This window comes from Carcharodon carcharias, chromosome 7, assembly GCF_017639515.1.
Source record: "Carcharodon carcharias isolate sCarCar2 chromosome 7, sCarCar2.pri, whole genome shotgun sequence".
Taxonomy (NCBI): domain Eukaryota; kingdom Metazoa; phylum Chordata; class Chondrichthyes; order Lamniformes; family Lamnidae; genus Carcharodon; species Carcharodon carcharias.
This window is the reverse complement of record NC_054473.1, coordinates 186,252,041-186,266,016: the sequence shown is the minus strand read 5'-3', so window position 1 is coordinate 186,266,016 and position 13,976 is coordinate 186,252,041. Positions and strand designations below refer to the sequence as shown.

General features: G+C 43.9%; 1 protein-coding gene across 2 annotated transcripts in view; it reads left to right on the top strand.

Moving 5' to 3' along the window:
* dync1li2 (dynein, cytoplasmic 1, light intermediate chain 2) overlaps positions 1 to 13,976 on the top strand; it is a 100,501-nt gene that overhangs the window by 73,102 nt on the left and 13,423 nt on the right. Inside the window, exons 10-11 of one of the 2 annotated variants that reach the window (XM_041192766.1) lie at positions 1,301 to 1,342; positions 5,293 to 5,395. In XM_041192766.1, coding sequence (XP_041048700.1) covers positions 1,301 to 1,342; positions 5,293 to 5,395 — 145 coding nt within the window. The remainder of the gene's footprint in view (positions 1 to 1,300; positions 1,343 to 5,292; positions 5,396 to 13,976) is intronic. The other variant, XM_041192767.1, reaches the window with a different exon arrangement.

Genomic DNA, 13,976 nt, shown 5'->3' with positions numbered 1-13,976 from the left:
GCCCTGCATCTCCCAGCATTGCCTGAAATTATTCTCCAAGCGTAAGAGAGGCAAGCAAATGAGTCGAAGAGGAGTAACTCTACCTGAAGATGCTTTGCTAACAGAACAGTACTGCAGTAGGGTGGCTGAGTAGTGTGATGGATAAAGTTTGCCCACGCACGCCTGGGACCCCTGCTCAAGTCCTGGCTTTAAAGTTCCTATGTGAATTGAATATTTTTTAAAAATAAATTCTTTGTCAAGGCAACAAATGCAATGGGCAGATTTCTTGAACCCCGACAGTCTCTGTGGTATTGTGATGTAAATGAGCGGATTGTTGGGCCACTTCAGAGGGCAGCTGAGAGTCAACCACATTGGAGTCCAGCTGGACTCACCCATACCAGGCTGGATACAGACAGCAAGTTTCTTCCTTTTGGCTCACTTGGGAGCACTCTAGTCTTGGAGTCACAAGATTCTGGGTTCAAGTCCCAATCCAGGGCTTGAGCACAAAAATCAAGGCTGGCTCTCCACTGCAGTACTAAGAGAGCAGTGCATGTCAGGGGTGTTGCCTTTTGGATGCAACCTTAAACTCAGCCTCCATCTTACCTGCTTGTGTGGAAGTAAAAGATCCCATGCAAAGGAGTTCTTCCTATTGCCCTGGCCAATATTTATCCCTCGACCAACATCACATCTGGTCATCATTACATTATAAGAAACATAGCAGCTAATTTGTATGGTAACAGTGACTGCACTTCATTGGCTGTAAAGCACTTGGAGATGTCTAGTGGTCTTGAAAAGCACGATATAAATACAAGTCTTTCTTTATTTCCACTAGAGGACATTATTTTGGTTTTTATGATAGTCCAATAGCTTCATGACCATTTTCACTGATATCAGTTGTTTGTTTTGAACTGAAATCTCATTCTCAAACTGTCCATGCTGCAATTTGAACTCTTGTTCTCTATATTATTAATCCGGGCTGTGGATGCTGGTCCAGTAACATAGCCACTATGCTAGCATACCCCAATATTATGGTTTTGAACTTTGCAATGCTTCATGTCACCAATAAAAGTAGATGGAATTAATCATTTTCTGCCCCAATCTTCCAACCCCCTCCCCAAACCCAAACCTGCAAAATGTAATTGCACAGAAATATCGCTGGCTTTTGACCACCTTCATCTGTCCCAAACCTTGGTCTTTGCAGGAACACAAACTGATCGATGACTTGATAAAAGCTGTAGTAAGGTTTCCAGTTTCTCTCTGTGGTGAGACAGTATCTCCCTTTTCAGATGTATTCTAACATTGCCTACCCTTTCTCTTGCAGTCTCTTCTTGCCAAACAGCCTGCCACTCCTTCAAGACCTGCCGTAAGTCTGAACAAAAGAGCTTGAACTGTCTGAAACAAAAACTTGTTTATTTTTTTTAAACCAAAAGGTCTGTGTTCCTCTGGACCCATCCCAATGAGAAAAGAGACCCCTCTGCACAGAAATGGTGCACCTAAAGATGCCTGTACATTTGAGCTGCTTTATAATTTGGGTTTGAGGAGGCCAATATCTGAGTTCCCTATCTCACCAGCAGGCTTACAGGCAAGAGTCTTAAGTCCCCAGTGCAAGCAGAAGACTCACGTTTAGCAGTCTAAGAGGGGGGTGGCTCTCAGACTCCTGGACTCTCAGGTGCGATATAAAAGCAAGTTAAGTTGCTCCTCCTTGGTTTCTCTTGCGTTGAAGAACTGCCAGTTGTAGAGGCAGCCTGAGAATGGATGAAACTCCTGACTTGATGCTTGGGTGCAGTGTTCTCGTACAGTGTGGCAGAGCTGACTATTGACGTTGCTGCAGCGGGACTTCAGAATGTCTCTTGGATGAGCTCTGCCAGGAGAAGAGCCAGGAACTTGAATCCCCCTCATATTTATACAGCAGACCAGCTGCAATGCACCTCTGGCATCAGCGGGGCAATAACATGCAGCTGGCATCAAAGAGTTATTCTTAGCCCAGACCTTAATGCTCTTTGAGGGGTTGGCGGGGGGAGATGGAGGTGGGGAACACAATGCAGAAGATTCATAAATGTCAACATTTATGAAAGCTATTTGAGTTATTGCTGAAGGAGGCCATTCAGCCCATCATGTCTGTGCTGACTTTGCGAGAGCAATCCAATCCTGCTGTTCCGTTCTTTCCTCATTGCTCATACCTTCCTCCATCTCAAAAACTTATCCAGCTTTCCCTTAAAAGGATGCAACCTCAACCTCCCCCTGTGGCAGAGCATTGCTTGCTCCAATGCTCTGAAGAAATTTCTCCTGTCTTCCCTCGCTGTCTTAGGGACAAATTTAGATTGGTGATTCCCAGCCATAATTCCCCATCTAGAATAAATAGGCTTTCCCCCAATAGGGAAACTCTTTGCAGTTTTAAACCCCCTTGCAACCTCTTAACTTTCTCGGCTCCCATGTCAAGGATTAGAATTCCTTGCCTTATAGAAGATAGACTTGCACTTATATCTTCAGGACTTCACAAAGCACTTTACAGCCAATGAAGAGCGTTATACTGTAGGAAACACGGCAGTCAATCGGGTATATGGTAGCATAGTCGTTATGTTACTGAACTAGTAATCCCTGAGGACTGGATTCATGATTGGAGACTGCGTTCAAATCCCACCATAGCAGCTGGGGAACTTATAATCAGTTAATTTAATAAATATGGAGTAAAAAGCTAGGATCAGTAATGGTGACCATGAAAGTATCAGAGTGTCGAAAAGCCCACCTAGTTCACTAATGATCTTTAGAGAAGGACATCTGCTGTCCTTGCCCAATCTGGTCTATGTGTGACTCTAGTCCCACAGCAAGGTAGCTGTCTCTAACCTGCCCTCTGAAATGGTCAGCACACCACTCAGTTGTCTTCAAGAAGCTGGCTCACCAACATCTCAGGGGCAATGAGGAATGGGCAATAAAAGCTGTCGTTACCAGCAACGCTCACATACTGAGAATGAATAAAATAAAGAATTACGAACAACAAAATCTGACAAACAATGAGATAATGACCTGACAATTTGTTTTTGTGCAGTTAGTTGAGGGATAAATATTGGCCCCAGGGCACTGGGATGAACTCACCTACTTTTTTCATGTCTGCTTGAGCGAACAAGCAGGGTCTGTTTTTAATGTCTCATCCAAAAGACGGCATCCCTGGCAGTGTGGCACTCACTCAGTACTGCACTGGCACAAACCACTCAATAGGATGAAATGAGAATAAATTGAACTCTGTGCACTGTTCTCTTTTGGCAAGAGATTAAATTATTGATCAAATAGGAAAACTGGCAGACAAACTTAGCAGGAAATAAAACTTGGCAAAAAGAGATTGCAAGATGCAAAATTGCATTCATTGCTTGTGACCTTCTGCACCTGAGCAAAATGGAAAAGCCACAATTTGCATTTCACTGCCTGTATGGATGATAAAAGCAGATTCCATTGTAAGTTTCAAAGCAAATTAGGTATATATTTGATAAGGAAAAATGTTCAAGACTAGAGGGAAAGAGATGGGGGGAAACTAATTGGACGGCTCTTTCTAAGCTCTGCTGTCCTGCCACATCCATTCATAAATGTTGCTGGACAATTAAACAACTCGCTGGAGGAGGAGGCTCCACAAATATCCCCATTATCAATGATGGAGAAGCCCAGCACATCAGTGCAAAAGATAAGGCTGAAGCATTTGCAAGAATCTTTAGCCTGAGTGGATGATACATCTCAGCCTTATCCAGAGGACCCCACCATCACAGATGCCAGTCTTCAGCTAATTTGATTCGCTCCACATGATGTCAAGAAACAGTTGAAGGCACCGGATACTGCAATGGCTATGGGCCCTGCCAATATTCCGGCAATAGTGCTGAAGACTTGTGCTCCAGAACTTGCTGCACCCCTAGCCAAGCTGTTCCAGTACAGCTACAACACTGGCATCTACCCGGCTATGTGGAAAATCTCCCAGGTATGTCCTGTCCACAAAAAGCAGGACACATCCAACCCAGCCAATTATTGCCCCGTTCAATCATCAGTAAAGTGATGGAAGGGGTCAGCAACAGTGTTACCAGCATAGAAATAACCTGCTCACTGATGCTTAATTTAGGTTCTGCCAGGATCACTCAGCTCCTGACCTCATTACAGCCTTGGTTCAAACATAGACAGAAATGTTGAACTGGTGAGGTGAGGGTGTCTGTCCTTGACATCAAGGCTGCATTTGACAGAGTGTGGCACACAGTGTGTCAAGGAGCCGTGGCAAAAGTGAAGGGAATCTGGAGTGAAAACTCTCCGCTGGTTAGAGTCATACCTAGCACGTAGGACGATGGTTGTGGTTATTGGAGGTCAATCAGCTTAATTACGAACGTACAAACAATGAACAGGAGTAGTCCATTCAGCCCCTGGACCCTGCTCCACCATTTAATAAGATCATGGCTGATCTGATAGTAACCTGAAATCTGCATCCCACCTACCGCCGATAACCTATCACCCCCTTGCTTACCAAGAACCTATTCACCTCTGCCTTAAAATTATTCAAAGACTCTGCTTCCACCAGCTTTTCAGGAAGAGAGTTCCAAAGACTCACGACCCTCAGAGTGAAAAAATTTAACCTCATATCTATGTTTTAACTGCGTGACCCCTTATTTTTAAACAGTGACCCCCGAGTTCCAGGACATCACTGCAGGAGTTCCTCAGGGTAGTGTCTGAGGCCCAAACATCTTCAGCTGCTTCATCAATGACCTTCCTTCCATCATAAGGTCAGAAGTGGGGATGCTCGCTGATGATTTCACAATGTTTACCATTTGTGACTCCTCAGATACTGAAGCAGTCCATGTCGAAATGCAGCAAGAGCTGGACAATATCCAGGCTTGGGCTGACAAATCCAAGTAACAATCACACCACAAGTGGCAGGCAATGACCATCTCCAACGAGAGAGAATCTAACGTTCGATGGCATTATCATTGCTGAATCCCCCACTATGAACATCTGTGGTTTACCATTGACCAAAAAAAGAGCCAGTGTGCATATGATGGGCTCAATGACCTCCTTCTGTGTGCTGTATGATTCTGTTGTAGTCTGGCAATCAGGAAGACCTGAGCTGGAAGGTCATCTTTGAGGGTTATGTAAAGTCAGTTCTGGGTTTGATGAGTTTACAAACATCACGAGGAGAAGAAGCTGCTTGCATATTAAGGCTGACTCAAAATGCCAGATGTGGGGGAAGTATCCCAGCAGTGTGGTTTTGCTCATGTTATACTTTTGCCAAATATATTAATGCATTTAAAATCATACCTGAGTGACCTGTTTTACTGTGCTTCCTCCAAGGACTCTCCAAGACAGCCAGGTGGCTCCCCCAGGACCCCAAGACAACCAGGTGGGACAAACATGGTAACTGCAGTCCCACCCATGACATCGGGAACTCCAAAAGGTGAGTGCTGTAGGCCACAGGTGATTTAGTATATGTTGGTCACCCTGCTGAGAGGGGTTATACACCTTCATTTATTTAATTAAATTTTTAAAAATTCACTTGGTATGGATAGCAAATTGAACAAAAGGAATGAACATGGCATTTATATAGTGCCTTTCCTGCTTTCTGAATTTCCCATAGTGCTTTACAACCAATGAAGTACTTGCAGTGTAGTCAGTATTGTAAATTGGTGACCATTTTACACACAGCAAGATCCCATAAACAGAAATGTGATAGCAACAAGATCTCCACTTTTTTTAATATTGATTGAGGGATAAATATTGGCCCCGGCACCAGGATATCTTTCCTGCTCTTCTTCAAAATAGTGTGACATGAACTGAGGCACTGCCTGCCCTTTCAATGTCTCATCAGGGGAAAAAAAAAGCATCTCCAACAGCTCAGCACTCCCTCAGCACCTCATTGAGTGTGTCTGCCTTGATTTTGTGCTGCAGTCTTTTGAGTGGAACTTGAAATCCAGATCTTCGGATTCGAGGGGAATGCTACCCACTGAACCATGGCTGACGCCACAAATCATTCAGCAAAGGCAATGTAAACCGACGACTAGCCCATCAATAAAAGGCCAACACTTTTCCATACAGTTATTCAGTGAGCACCTTCCCTCACTACCATTAGCAACCAGAACTGCAGTGCTTCAGTAAGGAATCCCACTGCCATTACCTTGGGTATCCAAGGATGAGCAACAAATGTGGTATCACACGTATCTTGATATAATAAAAAGAATTGTCTCTGGTTAATACATCCCAGTACAGGGTCCTGTATTCCCTTCATGATTCTCTCAAAATTTATACTTTTACTCTGTTCCCTTCCCTTTTGTTTATTTTCAAACTTATACTACCTGTTTCACCCAAACCCCCGTTCCAGACTTATTAGTTTAAAGTTCTTGTGACTGCCCTTTCTTTACTTTCCGTTAGGATCCTGGTCCCAGCTCGGTTCAGGTAGAGCATGTCCCAGCAGTACAGTTCCTTCCCTGTCCCAGTACTGGTGCCAGTGTCCCATGAAATGGAACCCCTTTTCCCACACCACTTCTTCAGCTACAACATGCCCACCTGCTCAGTCTGCCAACCCTTACTGTAAGTTGCATGTGGCTTGGGTAATAATCAAGAGATGAAAACCTTTGAAGTCCTGTTCTTTAACTTAACTCCTAGTTCCTGATACATTTCAAGCAGGTTTACTTGCCTACAGTTTGGTTGGCCCCAACATGGATCGCAATGACTGAATCCTCCCCATCCCTCTCCAGAGAGATTCAAGACCAGAGATATCTACCCAGATGTGTTTGCAAAGTCCCACATGCTGCAACCCAGACACTGATATATCGTAGTCCAGATTATTTGTATCTACTTATTAGTTTTTTTTCCCTGCATTAAACAGAAGCCAGAGATATTAAGTACTAATTGCATGAAGCTTGCACAAACCAATATAAGTCTTTGGAAGCAAAAAAGCCAGAGCTTTCCCTTCTGCACCAAATTCCCACTTGCACCAAATTCTTGAGTTTTGAGCACTCTTTATGTTGCATTCTTCACAGCCAATCTGAGAGATCACTCTGTGCGTTAGCAGATACTGCTTACTTTAGACATTCTTACAAGCCACAACCAAGTGACAAATACTGAAAGGTTCCTGCATGCAATAAGTAGCTCCTATTTGGGTGAGGTGAGAGTGACTGCAGTTGACATCAAGGCAGCATTTGAACGCGTGTGGCACCAAGGAACCCTAGCAAAACTGGAGTCAGTGGGAATCGGGGAAAACTCTCCACTGGTTGGAGTCATACCTAGCACAAGGGAAGATGGTTGTGGTTGTTGGAGGTCTGTCATCTCAGCTCCAGGACATCACCGTAGGAGTTCCTCAGGGTAGTGTCCTCGGCCTAATCATCAGCTGCTTCAACAATGACCTTCCTTCCATCATAAGGTCAGAAGTGGGCATGTTCGCTGATGATTGCACAATGTTCAACACCATTTGTGACTCCTCAGATACTGAAGCAGCCCATGTCCAAATGCAGCAAGACCTGGACAATATCCAGGCTTGGGCTGACAAGTGGCAAGTAACATTCGCGCCATACAAGTGTCAGGCAATGACCATCTCCAACAAGAAAGAATCCAAATATCGCCCCTTGATATTCAATGGCATTACCATCACTGAATCCCCCACTATCAACATCCTGGGGGTTACCATTGACCAGAAACTGAACTGGACTAGCCATATAAACACTGTGGCTACAAGAGCAGGTCAGAGGCTAAGAATCATGTGATGAGTAACTCATCTCCTAACTCCCCAAAGCTTGTCCACCATCTACAAGGCACAAGTCAGGAGTGTGATGGAACACTGCCCACTTGCCTGGATGAGTGCAGCTCCCAAAACACTCAAGCTTGACACCATCGAGAACAAGGCAGCCTGCTTGATTGCCACCATATCCACAAACATTCACTCCCTCCACCTCCGACACACAGGAGCAGCAGTGTGTACCATCTTCAAGATGCAATACAGGAATTCACCAAGAATTCCTTAGCACCTTCCAAACCCACGACCACTACCATCTAGAAGGACAAGGGCAGCAGATCGATGGGAACACCACCAGCTGGAAGTTCCCCTCCAAGTCACTCACCATCCTGACTTGGAAATATATCAGCCATTCCTTCACCGTCGCTGGATCAAAATCCTGGAACTCCCTCTCTAACAGCACTGTGGATGTACCTACACCACACGGACTGCAGTGGTTCAAGAAGGCAGCTCACCACCACCTTCTCAAGGGCAATTAGGGATGGGCAATAAATGCTGGCCCAGCCAGCAAAGTCCATATCCAATGAATAAATTAAAAAAAAAACACTTGCATCTAAAAAGGAAAATACTGCGGATGCTGGAAATCTGAAATAAAAACAGAAAATCCTGAAAAAATTCAGCAGGTCCAGCAGCTTCTGTAGAGAGAGAAAGTATTAATGTTTCGAGTGTGTTATGACCCTTCAGCTCTGTAGAAAAGTCATACAGACTTGAAACGTTGCTGTCTCCACAGGTGCTACCAATCTGATTCTTCCCCCGCCCCCACCAAGCATTTTCTGTTTTTATTAAGCGCTTCCCTCTGATTGACAGTTAATTTTTCTGGTGTGCAGTTTGTGCCAACCGGATTGCAGTTTAAAATTCTAAGTTAAATTCAAAATGTTAAACTGAATTTCAGTTTGTTAAATGGGTCATTTTAAGGTTGGGATCAGTGCTGGGCCTCGACTATTTGCAATCTATGTTCATGACGTGGATGAAGGGATCAAGTGTAGAATCACCAACTCCCGGGAGGGAAAAAATGAGAGACATTTGTATTTGGGTTTGTTCGGTGGTGGGGGGGGTTGCTGGGCCTTCCACTAGATGAACTCCCCCTATTCCATATCAGAATTTCAGGAAAAATGGCGCCCCAGGAGGAAATGCTACAGGACAATTATGTTTAAAATGGCACGATCCCGAAAAATACAGGATGGTTGGGCAGTCTGACCGGGTGTATTATAGCCAAGTTTGCTGACAATACAAAGATAGGAAAGCAGGAGGAGAGGATGACAAGTTTGCAAAGGGATGCAGGTAGATTAAGCAAGTGGCAAATATTTGCTAGGTGGAGTATAATGTGGGAAATTGAGGTTTTCCACTTTGGCGGGAAGAATAGAAAAGCAGAATATTATTTAAATGGAGAGATTGCAGCATGCTGCAGTACAGAGGGATCCGGGTCTCCCTTTACATGAATTTCAAAGAGCACATGTAGGTGTAGTCAGTAATTAGGAAGGTAAGTGGAATGTTGGCCTTTATTGCAAGGGGGATGGAGTATAAAAGTAGCTAAGTCTTGTTACAACATGAACAGAGCATCGGTGAGACCACACCTGAAGTACTGCGTGACAGTTTTGGCCTCCTTATTTAAGGAGGGATATACTTGCGTTGGAAGCAGTTCAGAAAAGGCTCACTAATTTGATTCCTGGGGTGTAGGGGTTTGTCTTATGAGGAAAGGTTGAGCAAGTTGGGCCTATACTCATTGGAGTTTAGAAGGATGATAGATGATATTGAAACAAAGGGGCTCTACAGGTAGATGCTGAGAGGTTCTTTGCTCTCGTGTGGTATCTAGAACTAGACACATTTTCAAAATAAGGCGTCTCCCATTTAAGATGGTGATGAGGAGGAATTCCTCCTGAGGGTTGTTAATCTTTGGAATTCTCTTCCCTAGATAGCAGTGGAGGCTGGGCTATTGAATACTCAAAGCTGACTTAGATAGATTACTGATTGATAAGGGAGTCAAGAGTTATGGGGACAGACAGGAAAGTGGAGTTGATGTCTTATTGAATGGCAGAGCAGGCTTGTGGGGTCGAATGGACTACTCTGACCATTCCTTATGTTCTTATCTGTGCTGAGAATTCTCTCTGTACATTCCTGACTTGTGCACTGTCTTTTACATTGCATTCTTTTCATGATCATTCTGTGTGACCATTGTCGTGTACAATTTGTGAACCTTCAAAAGGAAATATGATAGTTTACCTTAAGATTATATCTTAGCCACAGATCCTGGGGAAGCTTAAAACTGAGATAGGAAGATCCAGTGGGACTTTAAATGAAATATCCAGAATTCTAACAAATGCAGATAAATTTAATCTCAATGTGTTTGACAAATCTATAAACTCTAATTATGGGGAAGTGGGGGCGGGGGAATGGGGGTGGGAGGGAATGGCCTGGGTGAAGGATGCAGACTTCAGCTTGGAAGAAGGAATTGGATTGCTGGTTTAGATTTTGCTGCTTCTGACTTGGGCCCATGGGAGAGTCTCTCTGTGACTGAGAAAGATAAGTGTCTAATTAGGAAAGATTAACAAAGAGAGAGGATCAAATGCTTCTTTTTTTAACTTTGTGGCCAGTTACTTGGACTCTGGATGCTGCAAGTTCCCTCAGCTACTAAATCAATCCCTTGCATCTATTTTGGAAAAAAATGAAAAGCTCACCACACTCTGCTGTTTATTGACCTGATTGAACTCTGTCAGGATGGAGCCTATACTCCCAGAGCACTTGGGAGACTGATTGCAGCTGTAATACTGCATGTAGTGAGCGCTTAACTGTGATTAAATAACTTGCAGGTGTGACAGTGCAAATCACCTACTTTAGATCAGATTTCACTTGAGTAAAGCGTAGGAAGATGAATGTTTGTGTAATCAAGTTTTTGTGAGTGAATGTAAACTTGCTTGCGTGAGACTCTGAACTCAGCAGTAATTATCACAATCTCTGGAGAGCTACTGCAGAGTTTAAAATCAATGACTCTTAAGCCTGCAGGTAGGAAGACAAGTGATAGATGGCACTCTTGTCTGGTTTAAATGTAGCAAAACTGGTTTGGAGAAAGAGGAGCTTTCTGAATAATAACCCTGGTCCAGATTTCCAAGCAGCGACAGTGTTTGTCAGATTGCTCATAAATTCGTAGACGCTGCACTGCATTTCCTTCTGGGACTTTCCTGGAAATGTGGAGCACAGCGTCCCTGGGAACTCCATCAAAGTGGAGTAGAAGACAGCACATTCCTCTTTTAACAGCACCCAGATGCCTTATGATAAGTTTAAAGATACAGTTTGAATGTCAGTGAATGGATGAGCAGGTGAGTGAGCTGGGTAGGGTGGCAGGTGGAGAGTTGGGTAGCATAGTTTGAGAGGTCAGGGCGTGTGATTTGGGGGGGTGAGTGGTGCAGTTACTCCGATGTTAGACTAGGTTTTAATCTATCTAACATTTCCTGTGTAACTATCCAGGTAAGTCCCATGGAACTATCCAAAGTCTCTCACTCTAGCTCAGAGTCACAGACATTCGCGGATGGTCCTGGAGAGCAGGGGAATTGCCCATTGGAAGTTGGAACTTTCCGGGTAATTGCCACAGGGGTGTGCATGTCAGAACTTCCACAGGGTCCCAATGCACATCTTCGGCCGTATGTCCGTTCTTCAGTGATCTGGAGACCTGAAGATTTGGCCCCCTATTGCCAGCCTATTTCTGCTCTTGATTTCCACCTGAAAAGGCAAGAAAGGTCTACTGTGCAGCTGAAGGACAGCACTTCTGACAATGCAGCACTCCCTATGTAAAGCACTGGCATATCAGCCAAGATTAAACTCTAAAGTTGCAGTTTAATTTTCAATTGCACAATATGAGGCAAGCGTGCTACCAACTGAATTTAGCTGACATTCAAACCTTAGCAATTCTGAACTATCAACCTCACCAAGTTTCCTCAGCCATCATCCCCTGAGTTCACTCTCTTAATTGGTTCCTAATCTCCAATGTCTTCAGTTTAAAATTCGCAGTTTTATGTTAAAATTCCTCCCTGACCTCTCCCCTCCCTGCATCCAAAACCACTTCCAGCCTTACAACCATCCAAGATCTCTGTGTTCCTCTAAATCTGGCTATTTGGACATCAGATTTCCTTTGCTGCACCATTGGTAACCATGCCTTCAGCTGTCTGGACATTAAGCTCTAAAATTCCCTCCCTAAACCTCTCCACCTCTACTTCCCTCTTCTCCTTTAAGACCCTCATTAAAAGCTCATCCCTTAGCCAAGCTTTTTATAATCCCTCCTAATATGTCAACCTTTGGCTCAGTGTCAATTTTCTGTGAAGCAACTTGGGTGGTTCATAACATCATTAAAATCCGGTTATCTGGCCATTATCATATTGCTATTTTTGGGAACTTGCTGTGTGCAAATTGGCTGCCGTATTTCCTACATTACGATAATGGCATCACCTTGTTACGATCCCAGCTGATGTCACTACTGGGCAAGTCAGATCCCAGGATGAAACCTGGTTTGATAGGTCTTAACTTTTTTTTTAGAACCCGTGAAGGTAAGCTACTGAACAAATTCACAGGAGTCTGCTGATGAACTTTTAACAAAATAATAAAACATTTATTAAACAAGAAAAATGAACTCTGTTACACCAGACAATTGTCTGGAAAGATCGCTACACAAACACATGAAAATGATTCATTCCTTCACCCCAACTATGCCTTTACCGACACATACAAATTCAAAAAGATAAAACAATTTGCCGTATCTATCCTATACTCTAATATTCAGGGTAAGTATACAGTACACGTGAACTAATTGGCGAACTGTGGTCAGACACCCTACACTTCAAGGTAAATGACAGATGTGACAAAAGCAGATTCTATGGATTCCTCAACAACCCACCCAGATACTTACCACACAGTGAGCTAGCTGGTCACACAAACTCTTTCTTTCTCACGAGAAATTCCACATTTGGAAAGAATTTGCCTTGGAATTTTCTCCAAAAGTCGCTCCCACTCGTTAGTTTCAACAAGAATCTACCTCCAATGTTTCAATCTCTCCTTCCGAGATTCCTTTCCTCTGGATCTCTATGTGCACTCAAGCTTCACCTTCCAAGTACACTTTCAGATCTTCTGGTACTTCGCTTCATCTGCTCCTCGCAGCTCTTTCTTTAACTTGGAGCCTTTTTCACTGCCCCTGTCATTTATCTTGACTCTGGGATCTATCTCTGATCCATTTGTTGTCTCTGCCCGATACTTTCTTCTGAGACCCCCTTCTGTCTCACCCTCTGGTTTGGAACCTTCTTCTTGGTTTGGGACCTTCTCCCTGTCCCTTTCCCTGTGTCCTGCTCCCTGGGATGACACCTCTCAGATGGCGCTGCTGTTCAGGTCATCTGACCTCCAGTTTTGCGCTGTTTCAGGTTTCTTCTTTATCTTCTTTACATGTGTGCAGGGCTTCCTGGCCTAAAGATGGTGAAATCAACGAAGTGTACACGTGCGGCCATTCTCTGGAGTTTCCAAGCTCCCAATTTAGCTAAGTATTTTTGGATTTCCTAACTACCATCAAAGAAGTGTTATGAGGTTAACAGTTTAGGAAGTCCTGAGGTTGTGTAAGGTGCTGTATAATGCAAGCTCTTTCCTTAAGCTTGAGTCTGGAATATGTTTATCTTCTGTGAGATTATATTTCCAAGAAGCTTTTGAATAGCTTAGCCTAGAAGTGGTAAGGAATTTTTTTTTTTTTTGTATGTACACCTGAACCGCAGTCGCACTTTTTGCCTTCTGATCTTGTCATGTGAACAGGTGTATTATTCCTATCGGCTCCTGTAACACGATGCCATGACTTTTTTTTTTTTACATTCCTGCACAGGATGTGGGCGCCACTGGCTGGGCCAGCATTTGTTTCCCATCCCTAACTGCCCTTGAGAAGATGTAGTCTGTGTGTTGTAGGAACTCTCACAGTGCTGTTTGGAAGAGAATTCCAGGATTTTGACCTAGTGACAGTGAAGGAATGACAATATAGTTCCAAGTCAGGATGGTGTGCGACTTGAGGGGAGCTTGCAGGTGGTGGTGTTCCCATATATCTGATGTCCTTGTCTTTTGAGGTAGTAGAGGTCGCGGGTTTGGAACGTTCTATTGAAAGACCCTTGGTGAGTTGCTGCAGTGCATCTTATAGATGGTACATTGCTGCCACTGTGTGTTGGTGGTGGAGGAAGTGAATGTTTGTGGATGTGGTGCCAATCAATTGGGCTGCTTTGCTCTGGATAGTGTCAAG